At 43.7% G+C, this 26,231-nt stretch overlaps 1 protein-coding gene across 1 annotated transcript in view; it reads right to left on the bottom strand.

Moving 5' to 3' along the window:
* Positions 1-26,231, bottom strand: part of LOC109923496 (multiple C2 and transmembrane domain-containing protein 2) — a 432,499-nt gene that overhangs the window by 241,739 nt on the left and 164,529 nt on the right. The window contains 1 exon segment of the mRNA XM_048616107.1: positions 21,117-21,146. Coding sequence (XP_048472064.1) covers positions 21,117-21,146 — 30 coding nt within the window.

Raw genomic sequence — 26,231 nt, 5'->3', positions numbered from 1 at the left:
CTCAGATTCTCCAGCATCTGCAGTTCCTACTATCTCTGAAACGTTTAAGGTGGTGTGTGTGGTACTGGGCTGCTTTGTTCTGGATTGTGTCTAGCTTCTCAAGTTGTTCTTGGAGCTGAACTCATCCAGACAAGCAGGGTGCATTTCACCACACTCCTTACTTTGCACTGTGTAGCTGCTAGACAGGCTCTGGGGAATCAGGAGGTGAGTTACTTGCTGCGGGATTCCTAGCCTCTGACCTACTCTAGTCATCACAGAATCTACGCTGGCTGGTCCAGTTCAGTTTCTGAGCTTTACAACAGGGATTTCACCTCAAAAGTGCTTAATCGGTTTTAAGGGACTTAGAGAGAAAATTTGATGTCACGAAAAGTCCTGTATAAATGCAAGTTTTTTACTTCAGACACAAAAAAGCTCCTCAGAGCCAGAAGGAGTGCATTCCCAGAACCCTTTCCTGCTTTATCATTCTGGTGTGCTCTATTTTCAGCATTTTCTAATCTCATTGCCTGAGTTTTAATTCCCAGTCATGAGGTGATGGAGGTTTTACCTCAATCATTGATGGTAATTAACGTCCCATTTTTGAACGTCCCAGGAATTGATACACTGCAGCAGACAGTTTTTCAATGCATGTCTTTTCCTTCTATTAAAGCCCTCTCAGATAAGTCTTGTGTCTTTAGAGATTTCACGTGCAGTGGAATTATTATAGTTCTAATGGAAGAATTACGGACAATCTCTGCATTATATACAATCTCCACAATAGCCCAGAATGCAAATATACATCCTTTATTACTCCCTCACTAACACTAAGCGTATAAAACAGTCACAGAGGCAAGGCATTCACATAATAGCGGACAGAGATATTACATTTCTTTTAAGGTCAGTACATCATATCTAGGAGTTTTCAGTGCAGTAAGCAACAGCAACTGTCAAAAGTCAGTGAGGAAACTATTGTAGCTCCTAGAGCATTAAAATATCAGTATCCTTGCACTCAGTATGTGTTTATCATTAAATGGCACTTTAAAAATAAAACTTTCCTTCACCCAACTCCAGAAACAAGCTCGAGGTGCCACTGATCAAAGAAAGAGTAGGGGAAGTAGTTTGGGGTCCGTTTTCAGCCCAAAATATACACACTACCCAAATTCCACAGCTCACTTAAATTTAGGGCCAAGTGGGTCTCAATTGCACAACTTGACGGAAATAAACTTGCAGCGTACGAGAGCATACTCTTGAAGAGCTGAATAGCCTCCTTCTGCGTTATTCTATCATCAGCAAGTGTCTCCAGGAAAGCCCAACTCTCATTGGAGCCAATTTTGTGTGGGTCGGAGCCATATAAAATTGGATCTTTCTGGCCCCGACAAATGGGTGAAATAAGGTTCCGCTCTGTCGTCCTTAATGATGTTACCACAATGACCACTTGTCCTGAAGGTCCATTTTCAGACTAAGGTATCAGATTTTGTTTGAGAACACTTCTGTGGAAAACCTTAGGACATTTTAATATATTATAGACACTGTACAAGGGTTTGTAGGTTTTGACGACAAATTAGAGAACCTTAGTTTGTTTAATCTGCCACCTTCCAGCCATCTTAAATCATCAATGCCACCTTGTAAATAAATGATAGAACTTCAGAATGGATACACAGCACAGAAGACCATTCAGCCGATCATATTCCTGTTGGTGCTCCACAACTTGAATAATCCTACACACCTTCCTTTTCAATGTAGCACTGCAATCTTTGTTCTTTTCAGATTTCTACCCATTTCTCTTTTGAAACTAATGATCGAACCCATCTCCACTGCACTCTCAGGCCGTGCATTTCAGATCCTAACCACTCTTTGCGTAAAGAGGTTTTTCTTAATGTCACCATTACTTCTTCAGCCAATCATTTTAAAGTGGTGCACTCTGGTTCTTTATCCTTCCAGCAAGCAGAGCAATCTCCTGAACTAACTCTGTCCAGAGCCCTCTTGAATTTGCTCCCCTCCCTCAGTCAGATCTACTCTCCACCCACTCCCCTCCAAGGATCAGTCCCAGTTCCTCCAATTTTTTGCCCCTGAAGGTTGGCACAGTGGCTCAGTGCTTAGCCCTGCTGCTTCACAGCACCAGGGTCCTCGGTTCAATTCCACCCTCGGGCAATTGTCTGGGGAAGTTTGCACATTCTCCCTGTGTCTGCTTCAGTTTCCTTCGGGTGCTCTGGTTTCCTCCCACAGTCTAAAGACGTGCAGGTTAGGTGGATTGGCTATGCTAAATTGCCCATAGTGACCAGGGCTGTGCAGACTGTGTTAGCCATGGGATATGCAGGGTTACAGGGGTATGGGTCTGGGTGGGATGCTCTTTGAAGAGTCAGTGGTGATTTGTTGGACTGAATGGCCTGCTTCCACCCTGTAGAGATCCTATGATTCTATCCACATCATTGTTCATCCCTCAAGCAATGTTCGCAAATCTTTCATGCACCATCTCCAATGCCTTCCTATCCTTATTAAAGCTTTGGCAAACACATTATTACAGTCAAACTAGAGTACAAGTTTATCTTCTGCATTTACACTCTGCGCATCAATTTATAAAGCCCACATACTGTTAGCACTTCCTCAACTTGCCCTAATATTTTCAGATGATTGAAGCAAAGAGTGATATGGACCTCTCCTCCTGCATCTGTTTTATTTAGAATTCCACCCTTTCCTTTACATTACCTCTTCTCATCTTTCCAAGATGTATCCCACATCCTTCTCTGCACCTGCCCTGCTCCCATCAGCCTTTTGTAATGTATCACTATCCTCCTCATAGTTCATTATACTTCCAAGTATTTAAATGTTCACTTGTTAAGTGTTGATGTTTACACTTACAAGGAACGCAGAAGCAAACAATTAGAAAGGCTAATGGCACGTTGGCCTTTTTGCAAAGGGAAAGGAGAATAGAGAGGTCTTACTGAATTGTGGTGAGATCACATCTGGAGCACTGGGTACAGTGGTCTCTATGTTTAGCACTGGATATAGTTGCATTGGAGGCTGTACAGTGAAGGTTCACACAAGTGGGCCCTGCGATGAGAAACACTGGGGGGGAAATAATGCTGTCAGCCATGTTCTGCTACTATTGCCATGGGTACCTGGCGGCCATTTTATGCTGCTCAGTCATAGGCAGATGATGGTGTTGTCCTATCATGACAGCCTGAGCAAACTGGGGCCTGTATTCTCTGGAGTTTGGAAGAATGAGAGGTGATCTCATTAAAACATACAACACTCTGAAGGGGTTTGACAGGATAGGCACAGTTTGTCTCCACCAGTCAGAAATCTAAAGCGTTCTCAGGATAAGCGGCCAAGGCGACAATAAAATCTAATTCTAATTCTCATTCAATTATTTAGGACGGAGGTGAAGAGAGGTTATTTCATGCAAAGGGTTGTGAATCTATGAAGTTGTCCATCCCAGCATGCTGTGGATACCCCATTTTTAATTTTTTTTTAAGATTGAGGTGGACAGATTTGTTCAACACTCAGGGAATCAGGGAAAACGGGAAGCAGGTGGGAAAACAGAGCTGAAGCCCAGGATCATACTGAACGGTGGAGTAGATTCAATGGATCAGAGTCCACCCCTGCTCATATTTCTTGTGCCCTGGTTTTCTGTTATCCTCCAAATATAATAGGATGTTTCTGAATGTAGCAGAACGTGTTCAGAACTGAAAAAAAATTCAGCGTATGATCAAGTTCAGAGTGGTGAAAGGATTTCAAATTCAGAGCTCTCTGAATATGGCCATGACCAAGTGTAGCAGCCTTGCGTTAGAGGGGCCTAATTCACCACTGATCTAGATGAGATGTATTCAACTTTGGGAAACGTTGGAGTAATCCTACAATGGTGGGGGAGAAAAGAAGAAGCAGTCTTAAGTTGCAGATCCAGCAAATTCCATGCCAAAATCCCGACCAAACTTATGGTTGTTAAATTGAAGTGTCAACTCCAGTCACTAATATCTTTATGTATGGCTGCTAAGCTGAGAATGTCTGAGCATTTTACCTTATGCTACTGGTATTGTAATGTGTGCTAAAAGCTACACTATTTACTCAAGGCTGTAACACGGCTCATTGACACTTCCTGGGAGGTGAAATACAATCATTCTCAAGGCTCCATTCTCCACAAGCAACAGGAACATGTTCGAGCTTTACTGAAAACAAAAAAAAGTGCAGGAGATCACACTGAGTCAAACAACATCCACGGGGAGAGAGAATAAGTCTGGGTGACTCTTCGTCAGAACCACACAGTGACATTTAACTTCTCAAGGTCCTTCATTCAAGCTTGTACTCTTTCTGAATTACTCAGAGAATTGGAGGACCTGCAGCTCCCCGCTGCTCTCTCTGTGTCAGTGTCGCAACCAACAGAGTCAACTTGCAGACCCATTATCACATGAATTGTTGTAAACGTTTGAAATGTAGTATTCTTGCATTTGTCCTGATGGGCACAGGACAAAAAGCTTTTGCAATAAGTCTCTCTTTTCAGCAATTCTCAGGTTTAATAAACATCTTGCGCAGTTCCACTGTTCCTCGACATTACAACGTTTTCAGTGTCAGGTAACTCACAGATGCTCGGGGGTGGGGCTTGAGGGGGGTGAGTGCCAGATAAATGGATTTATATTCACAAGTCCTTCAAGGAAATCTGAGGCTCTGTAAGGAGAGTTGAAGAAAAATTGGATTGGCAGGAATTGCCTCAGTGATATCACCTCAAAGCCACTGCCCGTAAATGATTTGAATGCAAAAAGTGTTGTGAGCATCCTACTAAGTATTTCCAGTCAAATTTCTGAGACCTACTAACAATGAACAGCTCCGTTCCTTTCTTTCCCCTGTGCTTCACTTGAATGAGTGCATTGGCGTTGATACAACAGCAATTAAGACAGTCTCAGATCTCTGGACATTGTTTCCAGGATTTGTGCCCCTATATCACTTCTTATAACAAATTAGAAAATCAAAAGTGTTGAGTTTCTGAACAGAGATTGTTTGAAGTTTACTGAAAGCAGATGTCAAGGAAGTCGAACAATTTTAAGACATTAAGATAGAGAAAAACAATGAAGAAAGTTGACCCCAGAGGTCCACTCAGCATGTGTTAAAAATCTACAAAAAAAGAAGTTATATCTTTCTTAGATATCATGCACATAATCTTTACAACTCCAAAGCAATCTTGTCAAACACAGTGACATTAGCTTTTCAAGGTCCTTGGTTACAAAAACATATCTGTCTATTAGTTTCCAGAGATTTTAAAATTTGGCACGGTGAAGAGTTTATGAAAACAAATCACAATGAAACTCCTCACGCATTAATCTCGTAGATGAGGCTCAAAGCTAGATATTAATATTTCAGCAATAAAAAGGTATTTTGGCATTTGCTCAGCTCATCATTATAATATTTTACAGGGAAACAAATTACTCAGGAGGGAGGGCAGAGTGCTCTTCCTGTAAATAGGTAAAATGACATTGCAGATCCAGCAAGTCTTATAATCATAGAATCCCTACAGCATGGAAGCAGGCCATTCGGCCCATCGAGTCCACAATGACCCTCCAAAGAGCATTCCACCCAGATCCACCCAGCCCTTACCCTATACCTGTAACCCTGCATTTCCCATGGCTAATCCAACTAGCCTGCATACCTCTGGACTCTATGAGCAATTTATCATGGCCAATCCACTTAAGCTGCACATCTTTGGACTGTGGGAGGAAAACAGTGCATCCAGACACAGGGAGACTGTGCAAACTCCGCACAGACAGTCACCTGAGGGTGGAATCGAACCTGGGTCCCTGGCACTGTGAGTTTGCAGGGTACAAATCCACTTTGGCCATGGTGCAGTGGCGCCCGTAGCCAGCTAAATATTACCTTTCACTGGGGCTGGTTCCCATAATTAACCAATGCTCTTTAGGGAAGAAAACTGTCATCCTTACTTGGTCTGGATTACATGTGACTCCAGACCCACAGCAATGTGATTGACTCTTAAGTGCCCTCTGGGCAATTAGGGATGGGTCCCTAGCCAATGATGCTCACATCCCACGAATGAAAGAAAATTAATTGCTCTTGATCTGACCAACATTCTGGTTGTCACCTTTTAACTTTGCTAATAATTAACAGGGTAAGTAAAATAACGTTATCAGGTAGCTAATCTCCAGGTCATCGTAAATATGACTGGAGGCAAGCATGGGGGGAGAACAGCAAGGTGTCTGTGTGTGGAACTATTCCATCGAGAGTAGAATGCACGTTTGCTCCACTGATTCAAGTTCTGAGCAAATACCTTGCACAAAATGCCAAGGAATCTATACACCCAAAGTCACAAACTTGAGACTTTCCTTTAAAGCATATTTTCCTTCCTCTCCAGCTAGCTTCGTCCATTGTTTGAGGGTCACTCATCCACAGCTCATGACGTGATTGTATTACAGGGCAGGGCAAGGGGGTAGGCCCCAAGCCTCAGTTGGCATGGCAACTGAACCCTATGCTATTAGCATTATTCTGAAACACACGTTAGCCACCAAGCCAGCTGAGCTAAACATCCTCCTGAGCTTGTTTAAGTTTTAAAAAGGAAAATTTACATTTTCCTGCAGAGGTCAGAACGATAAAATGACAACATGTACAGCATAGAAAGGGCCCACTGCCTTTGCATCAATTTTCTCCTGCGGAATCTGCAACAGATCTCACTGACTCAATATCTCCCCACAGTCAGGCATCCTTCTCTAATTCAAGTACTTACACACATTTCCCATATGAAAAAAATGGCCTCTACCTTAGCCAAAGCATCCCAGCAAGCTTCAGGGAATTTCCAATAACATCCCTTCTCAGTCAATAAGCGACCATTTTGACGAGCCCGCTCTCTCAATTGCCATCAACAGGAAAGCAATTTTCTCTGTTCAATCTTTCAAAACTCTTCTTGATTTTTTTTTTTAAACAACCTCTGCTTATTCACCTCTGAGCTTTTCTCTGCTCCAGGAGTGCCTCCAATCTCTCAACTTAACCTTGGATCCCTATCCCTGCCAGCGACATGGTGAAGGCACAATATGGCTTCAAACTCCTGTGTATAGCGGAAAGCCTGAGCTTAAACATAATATTGTCAAAACCGTGGCCTGTTGTTTTATATAAACATACCGTTCTTTAATCTTATACTCGATATCCCAATTTATAAGATGTATTTCATCTATCTGCCCTCATTTCCAGGAGTTGACAGGGGCCTGGTGTTTATCCCTCCAGCTCCAAAAAGTGTTTTCTCCACCCCCCATCCCAACCTTTATCTATCTATTACCCTCAGAATTATTAACATTAAATTGCAGCAACCAGCTGTCTTTCCATTCCACTAACGTTCTCCTGATGTCTTTGAGGCCCTTCTTCATTCTTTGCCAATTGAATCTCCTATTTTTGTTTCATCAGCAAATTGAGATTGTGATTAAGCTGAAACCATGGACATAGACCAAGAAGCTCCATTTACGCAGTTTCTAACCACATTTCCATTAAAGTGAATGGAATGGATATGCCCGTGTCCAGTTCTCAAATATCAACTACCTCTGTCCCTTGCTGCAACCCAAGCGTGCACTGAGGCTTTCGGTAACTCAAGAATCAACTACTTAAGTATCTTCTAGCCAATCTTCCCAAAGTCGAACTCATGCAAAACTCTGCTGCTCACCTCTTACCCCACAACAAGGCCCACTCACTCATTAGCCTTGCTCACCAACCCTCATCGGTTCCTGGTCTATTCATATCTCAAATATGAAATCTTCAAGTTCAAATATCTCCATGGTCCCATTGCTTCCTTGCTCTGTAGCCTCCGAAAGCACCACAAAGCCTTTGAGAACTTTCAACTGTGACCTCTTAGGCAGCCTTCAACAGTGGCCATGCTTTCAGCCATTGAGCTCCTAAACTCTGGAATTCCATCCATAAACTTTCTACTTATTCATCTTAGAAATAGACTCTCCTTCAGAACTAACGCCATGAATAAACTTATCATTACCCCTTTTAAGGTTCACTCCTTTGGTTTTGTGGAAATACTCTAGTCACTGTCATAGGCTGTCACTCGATTCCAGGATGAAGTCAACTCAAGGGCATGAGTTCCCATCATAAGAACATAAGAATATAAGAACTAGAAGCAGGAGTAGGCCGTCTGGCCCTTCGAGCCTGCCCCGCCATTCAATAAGATCATGGCTGATCCTTTCGTGGACTCAGATCCACTTACCCGCGTTCTCACCGTATCCCTTAATTCCTTTATTGTTCAAAAAAAATCTACCTTTTTTCTAAAAGCGTTTACTGAAGTAGTGTCAACTACTCCACTGGGCAAGGAATTCCATAGATTAACAACCCTCTGGGTGAAGAATTTCCTTCTCAGTTCAGTCCTAAATCTGCTCCCTCTAATCTTGAGGCTATGCCCTCTTGTCCTAGCTTCACCTGCCAGTGGAAACATCCTCTCTACTTCTATCTTATCTATTCCCTTCATAATTTTATATGTTTCTATAAGATCCCCCCTCAATCTTCTGAATTCCAATGAATATAATCCCAATCTACTCAGTCTCTCCTCATAAGCCAACCCCCTCAACTCCGGAATCAACCTAGTGAACCTCCTTTGCACCCCCTCCAGTGCCAGTACATCCTTTCTCAAGTAAGGAGACTAAAACTGCACACAGTACTCCAGGTGTGGCCTCACCAGCACCTTGTACAGCTGCAACATAACCTCTCTGCTTTTTATTTCAATCCCTTTAGCAATGAAGGACAAAATTCCATTTGCCTTCCTAATTACTTGTTGTACCTGCAGACCTACCTTCTGTGATTCATGCACAAGGACACCCAGGTCCCTCTGCATAGCAGCATGCTGCAACTTTTTACCATTCAAGTAATAATCCTTTTTACTATTACTCCTACCAAAATGTATTACTTCACATTTATTTACATTGTATTCCATCTGCCAGACCTTTGCCCACTCACTCAATGTATCTATGTTCCTCTGCAAAGTTTCACAGTCCTCTGCACACTTTGCTTTGCCACTCATCTTAGTGTCATCTGCAAACTTTGACACCCTACACGTGGTCCCCAGCTCCAAATCATCTATATAAATTGTAAATAATTGTGGTCCCAACACCGATCCCTGAGGCACACCACTAGTCACTGACTGCCAGCTAGAATAGCACTCATTTATCCCCACTCTTTGCTTCCTGTTAGTCAACCAATCCGCTATCCATGCTAATACCATACCCTTAATGCCATGCATCCTTATCTTATGCAGTAGCCTCTTGTGCGGCACCTTGTCAAAGGCCTTTTGGAAGTCTAGGTACACCACATCCACTGGGTCCCCATTGTCCACCTCGCTCGTAATGTCTTCATAGAATTCCAAAAGATTTGTCAAGCATGACCTACCCTTCATGAACCCATGCTGCGTCTGCCCAACGGGACAATTTCTATCAAGATGCCTTACTATTTCTTCCTTGATAATAGACTCAAGCATCTTCCCCACTACAGAGGTTAAGCTAACTGCTCTATAATTCCCCATCTTTTGTCGACTTCCCTTTTTAAACAGTGGCGTCACATTTGCTGTTTTCCAATCTGCTGGGACTGCCCCAGAGTCCAGCGTATTTTGGAAAATTACCGCCAGTGCACCTGCTATTTCTCCCGCCATCTCTTTTAGTACCCTGGGATGCATTCCATCAGGGCCAGGAGACTTATCAATCCTTAGCTCCATTAGCTTGCCCAACACTACCTCTTCCGTAATTATGATTGTTTCCAGGTCCTCACCTACCTTCGTCTCTTTGTCAATTACTGGCATGTTATTAGTGTCCTCCACTGTGAAGACCGATACAAAATACCTGTTCAATGCCTTGGCCATTTCATCATATCCCATACCTAAATTCCCCTTCTCATGTTCTAAAGGGCCAACGTTTACTTTAGCCACTCTTTTTCGTTTTATATATTTATAGAAACTTTTCCTATCTGTCTTTATATTCTGTGCTAGTTTTTTCTCATGTTCTATCTTACTTTTCCTTATAGCTCTTTTTGTGGCTTTCTGTTGACCTTTAAAGTTTTCCCAATCTTCAGTTTCATGCTGTTTTTGGCCACTTTGTATGCCTTCTCTTTCAATTTGATAGCCTCCCTTATTTCTTTACACACCCATGGCAGATTACCCCTTTTCTTACAGTCCTTCCTTTTCATTGGCATATACTTTTGCTGAGCACTTTGAAAGATTGCTTTGAAAGTCCTCCACTGCTCGTCAACTGTCCCACCATAAAATCTTTGTTTCCAGTTTACTTTAGCCAAGTCCTCCCTCATTCTATTGTAGTTCCCCTTGTTCAAGCACAGGACCCTTGTATTGGATTTTATCTTCACACTCTCCATCTGTGTTCTAAATTCAACCATACTGTGATCACTCTTTCCAAGAAGATCCCTAACTATGAGGTCATTAATTATTCCTGTCTCATTACACAGGACCAGATCTAGGATAGCTTGCTCCCGCGTCGGTTCCATTACATACTGTTCAAGAAAACTATCACGGATACACTCGACGAACTCCTCCTCAAGGCTACCCTGTCCGAGCTGGTTCGACCAATCTACATGTAGGTTAAAATCCCCCATGATAATTGCCGTACCATTTTTACAGGCATTAGTTATTTCTTTGTTTATTGCCCGCCCCAATGTGATGTTATTATTTGGTGGCCTATAGACTACGCCTATCAGTGACTTTTTCCTCTTAGAATTTCTAATTTCCACCCAAATGGATTCAACCTCATTCTCCATAGAACCTATATCATCTCTCAGCACCGTCCTGATGGCGTCCTTGAATATCAGGGCTACACCACCTCCCTTACCTTCCTGTCTGTCCTTCCGAATAGTCTGGTACCCTTGGATATTTAACTCCCAGTCGTGACCATCCTGTAACCATATCTCCGTAATGGCTACCAAATCATATTCATTCGCGATGATTTGTGCCGTTAACTCATCAACCTTGTTACGAATGCTGCGAGCATTCAGGTAAAATGCCTTTATGCTACCTTTCTTACCCTCATGATTTCCAACATCTCTAATAATATCTCCCGAGTTATCCTTCCTTTTTGCTTCTTTCATAGTCTGCCTTGAACTTAAACCCTCTTGCACACATGCTAACCTGCTGCTTACCATTTTATTTACCATCATATTCCCTGTCGTTTTCCCTTTCCCTTCCCCCCAACTCACTAGTTTAAAGTCCTAGTGACCACCCTATTTATCCTTTTTGCAAGAACACTGGTTCCAGATCGGTTCAGGTGGAGACCGTCCCATCGGTACAGATCCCTCCGGTTCCAAAACTGATGCCATTGCCCCATGAAATGGAACCCCTCTTTCCCACACCACTCCCTTAGCCACGTGTTTACTTCCCTAATTTTCTTATCCCTAAGCCAATTTGCACGTGGCTCGGGCAGTAATGCGGAGATTATGACCCTCGAGGACCTGTTCCTTAATTTCGTTCCTAGTGCTTGATAATCCCCAAACAGCTCCTCCATCCTAGCCTTGCCTATGTTGTTAGTCCCAACGTGGACCACAACAACTGGATCCTCCCCCTCCCGCTCCAATATCCTTTCAAACCGGTCAGAGATGTCCTGCACCCTGGCACCGGGCAGGTAACACACCATGCGGGACTCCCGATCCGGCTTGCAAAGGATACTATCTATCCCCCTAACGATAGAATCCCCTATAACTACCACTTGTCTATTTGCTCCCCCCTCTTGAATGGCCTTCTGCACCATGGTGCCGCGGTGAGCTGGCTCATCCTCCCCGCAGCCCTTTTCCTCATCCACACAGGGAGCAAGTATCTCGTATCTGTTGGATAAGGTCAAAAGCTGAGGCTCCTCCATTCCTGAACTCAGGATCCCCCTACCTGCCTCACTTGCAGTCACACCCTGTTGTCCCTGATCACTAACTGAATTTGAATTACTTAATCTACCAGTTGCGACTGCCTCCTGAAACAAAGCATCCAGGTAACTCTTCCCCCTCCCAGATGTGCCGCAGTGTTTGAAGCTCAGATTCCAGATCTTCAACTCTGAGCCGGAGTTCTTCCAGCAACCAACACTTGCTGCAGATGTGGTCACTGCCGTTCACAATGGGATCAGCCAGCTCCCACATCATACAGCTACAGCACATCACCTGCCCAGCCATCTCTACTTAGTTAATTACTTTATTACTTTATCTCAATTTATGAGTTAAATACTTTCTAATACTTCTCTGCTATGGTCCTTTCAAATAACCAATTAATATATAAATAACAACAAAGAAAGTAAATTTTTAACCAATTACACAATACAGAAGAAATAGAAAAAGTATAAAAAGCTTTACTTTACCAACACACCACAGAGTCCTTTTTTTTTGGTTAGAGGAGGAGGGCGGGTGGGAGACACTACACGTCTAGAGTCTCGGGTTCAGCCGCTGCCCAAATATATTCCCAGCAGCCCCCTGGTCCTTGCTGCCGCCTCTCTCTCTGCTGCTGGAAAATGAAGGCTGCTAACGCTCGAGGTGGGTCCACATTTAAGAAAACAAGCCATTCTTGGCCCACAGGGCTCTTTTTTGTTAATTCATTCACAGTATGAGGACATTATAGGCTAGGCCAGCATTTATTGCCCATTCCTAATGCCCAGAGGGCAGTCAAGAGTCAGCGCCTGGCTGTGAAGTCCTGTGAACATGTTTGAAGAGGTTGCGCCTATTTTCTGTAGAGTTTAGAAAAAAGATAGGCAATCGCATTGAAACTTACACAATTCTTAAAGGATAGATGTTTTTCCTGGCTGTGATATAGTCTCAGAATAAGAAATAGGCTAGATAGGGCTGAGATGAGGAGGAATTTCTTCGCTCAGAGAGCGGTGAATCTTTGCAATTCTGTTCTCCAGAAGGCTGTGGAAGCTAAGTTACTAAAGTAAGATTGAGACAGAGATTGATAGATATCTAGTTACTAATGATATCAATGGATATCGAAAAGAACACCAGAATATGGTGTTGAGGTACGTGATCAGCCATAATCTAGAATGGCAGAGCAGTCTCAAGGGGCTGCATGGCCTGCTCTGGTTCCTATGGTCTTATGTTTCTTTGAATGGAGTCTCCCAAGATATGGAAATTGATCCACATTATCCAGTGGCTCACCGTGGATCCTAATAATGCACCTGCTAATTCCCTAAACCCTCTGCATGGCACAAGTCAGAAGTGTGACGGGAGTACACAGAATCCTCATTAGGGGTAGACTGCATGGCCCTGCTACGTATAATAGATATGGTGGGCTCCAGTACAATGGAAATCTCCATCTACCACAAAGGGCCACCCAATCAGACCCAACAAGTCAATAGAGAAAAAATAGGATGAGACCTGGGGTTGAATTCCCAAGAACGCAATCCACAGAGAGCAAATCCGCGGGCAGCGAGGAGTCAGCGTATTCTCTACTCACCTGGAAGAATCCATGCCCCACAAATGCCAGGCAATGACCATCTCCAACAAGAAAGAATCTAAAGCACCCTACTTAACAGTCAGTGGCAAGAACATCACTGGGGTTTTTTTTAGATATGTTCATGGGATGAGAGCAAGACCAATATCCATTGCCCATCCATACCTGTCCTCGAGAAGGCAGTGAGAAGATAGTTCTTGAACCACTGCAGTCCTTCTGGTGTATGAAGACCCACAGTTTAAGGATTTGGATGCAGCAATAGTGACTGAACATTGATAGAGTCAGGATGATGTATGAATTGGGGAGAAATTTGTAGGGGGTAGTGCTCCCATATGTATTTTGTTCTTCCATTTGATTCAGCTCATGGGTTTGGAGGTTGGTGGTGAGGGAGCCTTGGCACACTACTGCAGTGCCTCTTGTAGGTGGTACCCATAGCAACCACACAGTGTGCCAATGCTGGAGGAGGTGAACGGTGTACGGAGACCCGAACTGTTCACAGAACACAAACACTCTCTGACCAAGGTTCTATACATCCTTGGCGTAACTGCCCCGTCTTTTCGATTGTACTTCCCTAAAAATGAAACAAGTGTTTGTTTGGTTTCTTACCTCAAGCACAGAGTATGCAATAACACCGAATTGAGAGCCACTTAGCAATGGCAGCACAGAAAGTGGATTCAGATAGTCCCCCTCCACCTCCATTGTGGCCAATGTCAGCAAATAACAGAAATATTCTTTCCTTAATCTGTGTTAAAAAGGTGAGGTGGATTGGTCGTGCTAAATTGCCCATTGTGAGCTAGGATGTGCAGGTTAGGTGGGTTAGCCATGGGAAATACAGCATTACAGGGATAGGGTAAGGGCTGGGTGAGATGCTCTTCAGAAGGGCAGTGTAGACTTGATGGGATGAATGGCCTGCTTCCGCAATGTATGGATTCTATAATTCTATGAAGAAGAGAAACTCAAGGAGGGAAAGGACAGTTCTGAAGAAGGGTCACTGGACTTGAAATGTTAACTTTGTTTTCTCTGCACAGATGCTGTCAGAGCTGCTGAGTTTCTCAGCAACTTCTGCTTCAGTTTGAAGGAAAGGAAGCTCACTCTACAAGGAGCCATTTCCTGCTAAAACAAGAGTCTTTGGAGGGGTTGGGTGTCTTACAGAGTTGGAGAGGGTCACAAAGGTAGGGAGGGTGAGACAGCGCAAGGTTCTGGACACATAGATGAGAATTTTAATTCTTAAGGTGTCACCTGGCCAGGAGCCACATGAGGTCACAAGGAGCCAATGTACAAACACAACACAAATACTGGAGGTAAAACATCATTGGCCACCGCTCCTAACAATACAACTCTCTCCCAACGAGAGTTCTCACTTGGATCTCAGGAGCTTGCCTACAGACATTCGTGAAAAAGATTCCTCATCAAATCAGAGCTGTCGGAGCTTGTATTGGAGGATTTCAATTCATACAAGGATTTCTGTGATTGTCAGAGCCAAACTGTATCAATATCTGCCCTGGTTTACAGTTGAAATTCAATTACTGCACATCGTTGGGACCCACCTCTGCTAAACTTTCTCGCTTCTCCTCAAGTAAACCTCATCACAGCATCAACGCTGTGAAATTCTTACTTCTGGCCCCAGACTGCAGGGCAAGGGGCACATGTTCAAACTGGCAGCTTGATTTATCGTGGTGACCAGAAAACTATCCTTGTAAGAGGAGGGAGAATTTCACAGACATCTGAAAGGCTGCGGAATACTGCGCACGTGCCACGGCCCTCTGCCCTGGCCCTTCCTCAAGAGGGAGGTGTGCACATCAAACAGAGCATCCCTAGGCCAGGCACATGTGTGTTTTGGGAGCTGACCAATTTGAACGAGGGCTGTTGGTCACCTCTCTCAAACCTGCACCGTCCAAATTCAAAGGGCCTCAGGATTGTTCCAAATTAAGCCACACAGCTGGATCATTGTTCTTCAAAACAAAACTGGCACACTTCACAACAACACCTTGCATCTCTACAGCACCTTTGATATAGCAAAATGTTCAAAGGTGCTTCTTCTATTCACAAGGTGCAACTGTCACCAGCATTTACTGTCTGCGCCCATACAACCAAACAGCTTAGGGGAGGCAATGGCCTCGTAGTATTACCACTCGACTGTCCATACAGAGACCCAGATAATGTTCTGGCGACCCAGGTTCGAATCCACCACGGCAGATGATGGCATTTGAATTCAATAAAAATAAGAAAATCAGGAATTAAGAGTCTAATGATGACCATGAATTCATTGCTGATTGTCAGAAAAGCCCATCTGGTTCACTGATGTCCTTTAGGGAAGGAAACTACCATCCTTACCTGGTCTGGCCTACATGTGACTCCAGACCCACAGCAATGTGGTTGACTCTTAACTGCCCTCTGGACAATTAGGGATGGTAATAAATGCTGCCTGGCCAGCGACACCCTCATCCCGTGAATGAATAAAGGAAAATAAAGGCTACATGGGGTAAGAATGGCACATTCCCTTCTCTAAAAGGCATGAGTGAATCAGATGGGATTTTACAGTAATCCGGGAGTTTCCCAGGTACCGTGACTGACACTCATATGTCAATCCAAATTCCATAACTATTTCTGAAAGCCCAGACACTACAAGACAAGTGGCCCCTTTCTGTGCTGTAAACATTCCCTGATTCTGAGCCTGTAACTGGGAATTAAGATTGTTGAGCTGCAGATTGGCATAATCGTTTACTCAGACAGAAATACTGAATCACAATTAATTACCAACCAGAACAGAAAATATTTGTGTTTGTGAAAAAGAATTAGCGTTAGAAAAGCAATCCACTTCACACAAGCACAGATTAATGATCTACTCTCGTGTCTTACAGGATCTGAATTAAGTCTACAGTGCAGAATGAAACCACAAGTACAAAGTACACTGTGAAATGGAACCCAAGTTTCACATAGCCATCACCAAAACAGCAGTTAAGTTAAGCCACATGTTGTTAAGTTAATGAAGGACAAAATCAGACAGTGAGTAGAAGAGGCTGCTAGACAAACTGCATCTATTTCCCATTGCGTTCTTCATGGGTTAAAGGGTAGGAGGTTGTTGCATTAGGATACACAGATACAAGAGCTCTTTTTCAGTTCAGACATTCCTCCCCAGAACATGTCACACTGTAATCACATCCATTGCCAGGAGTGGCGCTGCAGTGCCCCGCTATGGGAGAAGAAGCTGCAGTCTGTGTGACATGTTTACATAGGTGGTTCCAGTTTAGGGATTTACAAATGGAAAAACAATGACAAGAAGGTCACACAGTCAGATTAGTAAATTTATAAAAGACACCAACAAATGGTTTATGGTGTTGCCCGTGGGCTTCCAACACACTATCCATGGAGCCAAAAAACCCTGCAATTACACAGTGTCAACAGTGATTCAAGCAAATTGAATAGAAATTATTGATTCAGTAAATGCAATAATAGTCATAGAAGAAAATAGGATTTGTGGGCAAATCTCAGCACACTGCATAAGTTACAAATACACAGGTTCAAATTTCTTCATGGTTTATGCATGTAGGCAGCCTTTATACAAGGTGATGAAGTTCTGAAGCAGGCCAGGCCTTTCTGAGGGAAGATCCAACACACTTCAGGCTTCAGACTGCAGAGGGAAGAGGTGCTGTGTCCCTCATTGGAAACTTTGCCTGTCATTAGCCTCTGGATCCACATACAAGGAGAGCAGAGAGAGACAGTCAGGGTAAAAAGAACGCACAATTATACAGCGTCTGTGACGTCCCAGGACCAACCGAAATACATCACAACCTCTTAGACACTTGCTCAAATACAGTCCCTACTATAAGCCTAGCCAATGGAGCAGCCAATTTGAACACAGCAAGGCCCCACAACTGCAATGTGGCAATAAAAAGAAAGATGCGCATTTATATAGCGCTTTTTATAGGTCACTGCATATTTGAAAGTGTTCCACAACCCATAAAGCATTGTTGAAGCATAGTCACCATGGTGGATGAATTTCAATTCAGTAAAAAATCTGGAATAAAAAGCTGTTCCAATAGGAACCATATAACTGTCGACTGCTGTAAAAGCCCATCAGGTTCACTAATCCCCTTTATGGAAGGAAACTGTCACCTGGTCGGGCCTACAAGTGACTCCAGACCCACAGCAATGTGATTGTCCCTTAACTGATTAGGGATGGGCAATAAATGCTGGCCTGGTCAGTGTTGGCCACATACTGCAAGTGAATTTTTAAAAACAGACTGACGTGTAAGCGGCCAAACAGACAAGTACCTTCCAGCACCGAGCGGAACAGTCTAAAAACGTCCAGTTTTCCAACAACTGCGAAAGACTTGTTGTGGTCAGGTGACCCATGACCTCCAGAATTCTTACAGAAATATTGACAATTTGTCATGAGCCTGAATTAAATTTTAAATGTGGAAGCCAAGTTTAACACAGCCAGACTCTGCAATTTGCAAACTGTAGAGCTGGAACAGACAGTACTGACACAACCAGACCTTGGACAATCAACTGCCCATTGAAACCAGACAGCCATGGTGGCTCAGTGGTTAGCACTGCTACCTCACAGCACCAGGGACCCAGGTTCAATCCCAGCCTCGGGTGACTATCTGTGTGGAGTTTGCATTTTCTCCCTGTGTCTGTGTGGGCTTCCTCTGATTTCTTCCCACAGTCCAAAGATGTGCAGGTTAAGTGGATTAGCCATGGGCAATGCAGGGTAGGGGGTGAGTCTGAATGGGATGCTCTCTGGGAGGTGAGTGTGGATTTGTTGGGCTGAGTAGCCTGTTTCCATTCAGGAGGGATTCTGTTCAGGCCTGGAGCTGCTTGGCCAAGTACTAACAGCCTCATTGTCTCAGAATGATCGGTGTTTGTACTCCAGTGTAGCTGTTTTGTGAGAAGAATGTTACACAGACTTGCTGGTACCCAGCTCTACAGGAGACCAGAGGCACAGCATGACAAGGACAGGACTCAACAGGCGAAGGTTCAAAACCATGTTCTGCGACCTCCAAACATGGAACAAGCCCCTCACTGGATCTTCCAGGATCCTTGCCCAATGCTTGTATTAGACACGGGCCACAGAATCTTCATGAAGAGAGGGATAAAAGGGGAAACCTGGAGCCCCAGCTCCCTTTGCTTTTGCACCTTCTTCAACAGTGTCTCCAGACAGTCCCTTTGCCTGGCAGCCAAGGTGCACAGCATCTGCAGCACCTTGTACCCCATGGCCAGCACCATCAGACTGACCAGACCCTGAAGACCACCTTGGTGAGATGACCCGAGGACCAGAACCAGCCCTAGACGAGAGAGGAAGCCCAAATCGATGACTGCAGATTCCGAAACATCAGCCAGCCCTCAAAGACTCAGGAACAGTCTGTCCTATACTTATTGAACAGGCATTATCAGCCCTTTCAGACAAACAGTTCAAATTTAAAGTTTTGGCAAAGATTGTAGCTCGGGTTGTGGGTGAGGTTGCTGACTTGCTCACCGAGCTGGCTTGTTTTTTTCAGATGTTTCATCACCATGCTAGATAACGTTATTGGAGGCCACACTGATGATGTTACCTAGCATGGTGATGAAAAACTCCAAACAAATACAAGCCAGCTCGGTGAGCAAGTCAACAACCTCAAGTAGTTCAAATACAGGGACCTGTGTATAGGGTGCAGTGACTCCTCAGAAACATGTGTCAGAAGATTTGAGCCCATTTACTTGGAGATTTAAGACTGTTTACTGAACAGTCCCGTGACGAAATTGATAGCTTAATTCAAGTACAATAGTGGAGTTTGATAAATAACGTTTTTCCTTGATAAAGTGTTCAATAAAGTTGAGTTGGACCTTCTCCTGACTCTTGTCCCCTTTGTCTATTTCACCGCATAAAGCCCTGAGTTAAAAAGAGTTATTGCAAACTGGTCAAGGTTAGTCAGGGGACATTCAGTTTATAACACAGTATTGACCAGCTCAGACTTTAACCATGATTCTCCTGTGCCCCCTGTACTGCACAAGAGAAAGTGCCCTAAATATAGCACATTACAAACCTGCAAACTCAAACTGAATCACTTCTATTATTTATAGAACATGAGCCCAGAAAAGGCAGCTTATTCACTCCTAAAAACTGTAAAGATGGTTCACTGCAAATTTACAAATAAAAGTAAAACAATGTCAATCATGTACTTCAGAAGCAATCCACCAGAGGGCACCACCATTTAAACAATGTGTAGCAATGTCCTGTTGACAAACCTCACATAGACACACATTACAATAAAGGATAACACTGGCTTCACTGAATCTTACACTACAACATGATTTCTGCAGCTTATAGCAATTATTTGTGAAATACTGGCAACTCAATAAAGTATTTCTCACAAAGATTAAATACTCCTTTTAACGCTATATAGAGGGGCCTCAGTTTTCCTCATTGTAATAGGCTGCCATTAAAATCATGGTCACTCATGACTTGCATGACACTAAAGATTCATTAACGCCTTTTTTTAATTAAATGGAAAAAGACGTGTGTTTGTTCCAGTTTTCTGTGAGGAAAATCCTGGTCTCCAAAGTTCAGGTTAGGTCACAGATCATTCAGAATCTGAGTGGAGATTGGTTTATCTTCACTCTGAAGCAGCTTGATTGTTTAGGAGGTGGCAGTGGCCTGGTGGTCATGTCACTGGGTTAGCCATTCAGATAGCCAGGCTAATGCTCAGGGGCCATGGGTTCCAATCCCACCATGGCAACGCAAGGAATTTACATTCAATTAATAAAACCCAAAACTGAAAGTTAGCCTCAGTAATGGCGATCTTCAAGAGGAACTATACGGTTCACTCATGTCCTGTAAGGTAAGGAATCTGCCACCATTATCTGGTCCGGCTGCCATGTGACTGTAGGCCCAACCAATTGAGGTTGACACTTAACTGCCCTCTGAAACAGTCTTGTAAGCCAAAGGGTAATTAGGGATGGCAGCAAATGATGTCAGCATTCCTTGGAAGAACAAGTAAATAAGGTGAAGCGTTACAAACAGGGACATGGGGTAGGGGCAGCACAGTGGCTCAGTGGTTAGCACTGCAGCCTCACAGCACCAGGGACCTGGGTTCAGTTCCACCCTCAGGCAACTGTCTGCGCAGAGTTTGCACATTCTCCCTGTGTCTGTGTGGGTTTCCTCCCACAGTCCAAAGATGTGCAGGTTATGTGGATTGGCCATGCTAAATTGCCCCAGGGATGTGTGGGTTAGCTATGGGAAATACAGGGATCAGGTGGGATGCTCTTCAGAGGGTCAGTGTGGACTCAATGGGCTGAATGGCCTGCTACCACACTGTAGGGATTCTATGATCATGTCTAGGCTGAAATCCTGGACTCAGATGCTCCTTCATTGCCAAAGGGGCAGTCAACTAGCTTTGACCTAAATGCCTATTTCTCCCAGCCCTGTCTCTATAAATATCCCATATTTGTCCTATTGATTAAAGAAAGACAGGCAGTCAGACTTCTTATCTCTTGGGGGATGAAAGGATCAAGAACAATAACAATCCTCCAGCATTTCTAATGATGACTGCAAAGATCCCAATGATGATTTCTGGATTTTAGAAAGTCAACTTCAGGACATACAGACTGGGGTTTACATCATACCGACAACAGCTAGGTGAAACCATCGATCAATAACAAGACAGGTATCAACGTAAAGTAAAGTTACTCAGTAAAGTGAACTCAGCTGAAAGACTGATGGAACTTGCCTCTATACCCATCAATTTGTTCAGAAAAGCACTTCTCAATGAACCACATAATTTATGTTCTTCTAAGAGACGGACACAAGTTCAAAGCAATTATATCTGGTCAGCAACATCTCACGATCCCTTACTCTGAAACCACTGTTGCACCCATCAACACATTGAGTAAAACATCAGAATCTTCCTTAAAATGTGGCTTGCCTCACACACTAGGCCAATGTTCAGGGAGGGCGACGGCCTAGTGGTACTGTTAATCCAGAGTCCTATGTAACGTTCTGGGGATCAGGGTTCAAATTCCACCAAGACAGGTGGTGGAATTTGAATTCAATTAAAAATGTGGAAGTAAGAATCTAATGAAGCTCATGAAACTGTTACTGATTGTTGGAAAAACCCACCTGGTTCACTAATGCTCTTTAGGGAAGGAAAATGTCATTCATATCTGGTCCGGCTTATCTTTTTTTCTTTATTCATTCACAGGATGAGGGCATCGCTGACTAGGCCAGCATTTATTGCCCATCCCTAGTTACCCAGAGGGCAGTTATGAGTCAACCACATTGGTGTGATTGAAGAGAGGGTTGGTCAGCTCAGTTGACTGGGAGGTTGGTTTGCAATGCAGAGAGACACCAACAGTTTGGGTTCAATTCCTGCTTTGGCTGAGGTGACCATGGAGGACTCTCTTTCTCAACCTCTCCCCTCCCCTGAGGCATGGCGACCCTCAGGTTAAATCACCACCTAATGAGAGAGCGGTCCTATCATCTCATGAGACTATGATGAGTTTACCATTTCGCACGCGACTCCAGACCCACAGCAATGTGGTTGACTCTCAGTTACGGATGGGCAATAACCTAGCCAGCAATGCCCATATTTTGTGAATGGATTTTTAAAAATGCAGCATACGCAAGCCAGGTTCTACAAAAGGATAACATTTACAAGAAATCCAAGTGCTCAGAGAAACCCAAAGTGTCAACAAAGCTCCACAGCATCACATGAGGAAGGGTTAATCAAGGAACAATGTTTCTAAAGCTCCACATATGGCACATCATCACGTGCATGAAGTCACAGACTGTATATGTGATCAAACAGACATACCGTACGGACACTGTCAGAAAAGCTGAAACCTTTACCTCCATCCAAGTGAGTCACCTCAAAAGGAATGGACAAGGTGCCTCATATGCCAAGGTTAGCCAGGAGATCCGGGTCCACCTCCCACCTGCTCCAGAGGTAGCAATACCATCTCTGAACAGGTTAATCAGAAAATATCTGGAACTGGTCCAAGTGCAAGTATCAGCCCTCGACGCTCTTACATGAGACGTACTCAGGAAACAGGCACAATAATAAGGTACAGCACGCACACACCATAAACAACCAAACAGCAGAATGAGGTTAACGTGGATAAACATTGGATGTAGATTCTGAGGAAATGGTCCATTTCTCTTCTGGAACTTCAGGGCAGGAGTAGACCACTCACCCTCTCGAGTCTGCTCTGCTATTCTAGATCGTAACTGATAGTCTGTCTCAATGCCATATTCCCCTATCTCCATACCCTTAATGTCATTACTAACTAAAAATCTGCCCATCTCTGTCTTGAACGTACTTCAATGGCTGAGCTTCCAATGGAGTACATAATTACAAAGATTCACCATCCTCTGAGTGAAGAAGTTCCTGGTCATCCCAGTCTTCACTGGCCTCTCTCCTATTCTGAGACTGTGTTCCCAGACTCTGGGCCTCAAAGCCAAGAGATCTGCACTTTCTGCACTGGCACTGCCTCTCCCTTTAAGAATCCAAAGATTTAAATGTGTTTCCACATTGAAAACAAGCATGGTTTCTGTGTTAGAAACCATCACTGGTAATAATATTAAACTGCTTAATGAGGGCAGGTAACCTGATAGCTAAGATGCAGCTGTCAGTTCTGACTAATTGCAAACCATCTCATACAGTCATAGAGCTGTACAGCACCTTCGGTTCAACTTGTCTATGCCAACCCCATATCCTAAATTAATCTAGTCCCATTTGCTAGCATTTGGCCCATATCACTCTAAACCCTTCCTATTCATATACCCATCCAAATGCCTTTAAATGTTGTATTTATACTAACCTCCACCACTTCCTCTGGCAGCTCATTCCATACACGCACCATCGTCTGTGTGAAAAAGCTGTCCCTTAGGTCACTTTTAAATCTTTCCCCTCTCACCTTTAACCTATGCCCCTCTAGTTTTAGACTCCCCTACCCTGGGGAAAAGACCTTGTCTATTCACCCTATCCGTGCTCCTCATGATTTTATAGACTTCTGTAAGGTCACCCCTCAGCCTCCGATGCTCCAGGGAAAACAGCCGCAAGCCTATTCAGCCTTTTCCCAAGAGATCAAACCCTCCAAACCCAGCAACAACCTGATAATTTTTTTCTGCCATGGTTTAATGATACTCCGAGAGTAACTGATGCAACAACCCAGGAGTGTCCATGTTTCCAGTCTCAGGATTGACCGCCAGGGCACTGCCAGCTGTAATCTTTCTGATTTTCGGACAAGGTATCGAACCAAGTTTTGTCTGCCTTCCCAGGTGAATGGGAAGATCCCTTGGCCTCCCTCAAAGAGCTTCAGGGAGGATACTCCAGTTGTGTCCACTGATTATTCCTGTCCCTCAAACGGTTACCCAATGGGACACCGAAGCATGAACCTCAGATTGCCATCTGGTCAAGATTCCTACACAGCAATAATCTCTCATACAAACACCGCCTCCGTTACACGCACAATAACATGTTCAAACTGCCTTCATACAACGACACCGATGCAAACGCCCCATTGGCCAACAAGAACACTTGAAAGTACAGCCAATCAGGGCACTGCCTTACAAACCAATCAGAGCTGTCCACTGAAAAGCTGGCCAATAGACTGATTTTTAGGGGAGGGGGTAAACCTGGTCAATAGTTACCCTTTAACCAAAGTCACCGAAAACTGATAACCTGACCATTACCAGTGCTGTTTTGTAGGACCTTGCTGTGCACAAATTGGTTTTCATGTTTCCAACACTGTGCAGTCATTGTCCTTTAATAATATTTGGTTAGTACCTTAGTTACAGTGGCAGGTCGGTTCGCTCAGTTGGCTGGATGGGTGAGGTTTGTGATGCAGAGTAATGCTAACGGTGTATATTCTATTCCTGCACTGGCTGAGGTGACCATGAAGAACTCTCCTCCTCAACCTCTCCCCTTGCCTGAGGCACGGTGACCCTGAGGTGAAACCACCAGCCAGTTATCTTTATCAAATGAGAGAACTGTCCTGTGGTCTGTGGCAACTTTACCTTTCCCTTAATTGCAGTTGGACAGCTTGAGGTCACGAAAGGCGCAATAAAAATGCACGTCTTTCTTTTCCACGCAATCCGAAAAACGTACCACCACAACAAAAAAAATGGAAAACTTTTGGAAAGTTCCTCGATTCTTTTTCTCGTGGACTCAATAAGGAGGAGCCTCTTCCCAGCTAAAGCTCCCAACAAGGGACAGTTCTGTTGTCATTTTTCAGTGTTGACAGACGAGTAACCCCGCAGAGGGAAACATAGCCTGTGCCTGTCCCCACATATCCATTCCTAAAGTGTTCAATACAAGAGAAATCAGACTTCAGTTTATTTTATTTTCACCACCCAATCTCAGAGATACGCAGATCAGACGTAATCCTTTGTCCTGTCCCAACTAAAATCTAGCTACCTTAAGACAGGTTCCAAGCAATCTAATCTTCAGACTTTATAAACTAAAAATAAAATCCTTACACTAACGTGATATTTATAAATTAGACATCCTGCACAAGAGCAGGCAGCATCCCACTTAAACATAACAGAATTTCTATGTCTTGGAGAGGACGGGAGGGTTCGTTAGTTTAATTCAGTTTTTTAATTGCTGCTAAGTCACCAATTCCATTGATAGAAATGTACATGCTCTGTACTAATAAGACAAGAGTTATGAGATAATGAGTGACTGTAAATTTCTCTTTACTGTAAAGGAAATTAAAAAAAAATGACTGCCACACACACTACTAGCAAAACACAGAGGACTCAAGCTTGAGGAGCAGGATTGAGAGCTGGGATAAGTGGTCAAGAACAATCAGGGATAATACAGTCCTGACATCAGAACCTTTATATTGTGTCCTGTAATAAAGCAATTCTTTGATGTTTGATCCATCATTAGCAGACCTTGGTACACCAGATCTAGCTCAATGTTTGTGTGGTGTTGTATTAAGGAACAAGGAATAACTGTACTCGGGTACTGGCTTTAAAAATTCTCATCCTGGTTTTCACCTTCCATGGCTTCCTCAGGCGACTGTCTGTGTGGAGTTTGCACACTCGATGGATTAGCCATGGGAAATGCACGGTTACAGGGATAGAGTGGGGGGGGAGGGTGGATCTGAGTGGGATGTCTTGATGGGCTGAATGGCCTCCTTCCACACTGTAGGGATTCTATGATCCTATATACATTTCTCTTGAAGCAGCCTCCAAGTTCAACAATTATCACCTCATTGGTGGGGGAGCTCAGCCTGCAGGCAGTCAGGAAAAAGTGAGCTCCTTAACAAGCAGAGCCACAGTTTTTAATAATGCTGACAATAAACAGTGTCACTTCATCCTGGAAACCTCGAGGCACGTTGTTCAGTCACCTTACCAAATGCGATTAAAACTGTAATAAACATTTCAATCGTGTAGAATGGCAGTGTAGACAGAGCTGACAATGAGAAGATTACAATTTCAATATAATTACCTGCAACGTTATATCATGAGCTGGAGTACATGGTAATATCCCTCATCTGTCTGATTGCTGCTATCATTCTGACCGCGTTTATTTTACAAATCCCGTGGCAATCCTCAGTTTATCCCACAGGTGGTGCTGTTTCTACAGTTTACACAATGTGGCTGAATGAGATCAATGGAGTCAACATCATTGAGAAAAGCCCGGGCTGAGAGTTACCAAATAGAACTCACATTCAGAAGAGTAAGAGGCAACTTCACTGTCACTTATTAGATCCTGAGGAGATTCGAAAGAGTAGAGGTGGAGAAATTGCATTCTCATTCAAGAGAATTAAGAACTAAGGTCACTGCCTAAAAATAAAGAGTCACCCATTTAAAACAGAGCTAAGAATTTTTTTTAGATAACAAGGTGTAGAGCTGGAGGAACACAGC

The sequence above is a fragment of the Rhincodon typus genome, chromosome 33 (genome assembly GCF_021869965.1).
Source record: "Rhincodon typus isolate 14 chromosome 33, sRhiTyp1.1, whole genome shotgun sequence".
Lineage (NCBI taxonomy): Eukaryota > Metazoa > Chordata > Chondrichthyes > Orectolobiformes > Rhincodontidae > Rhincodon > Rhincodon typus.
Note: the sequence above shows the minus strand (reverse complement) of the source record. Positions and strands in the feature narration are given on the sequence as shown.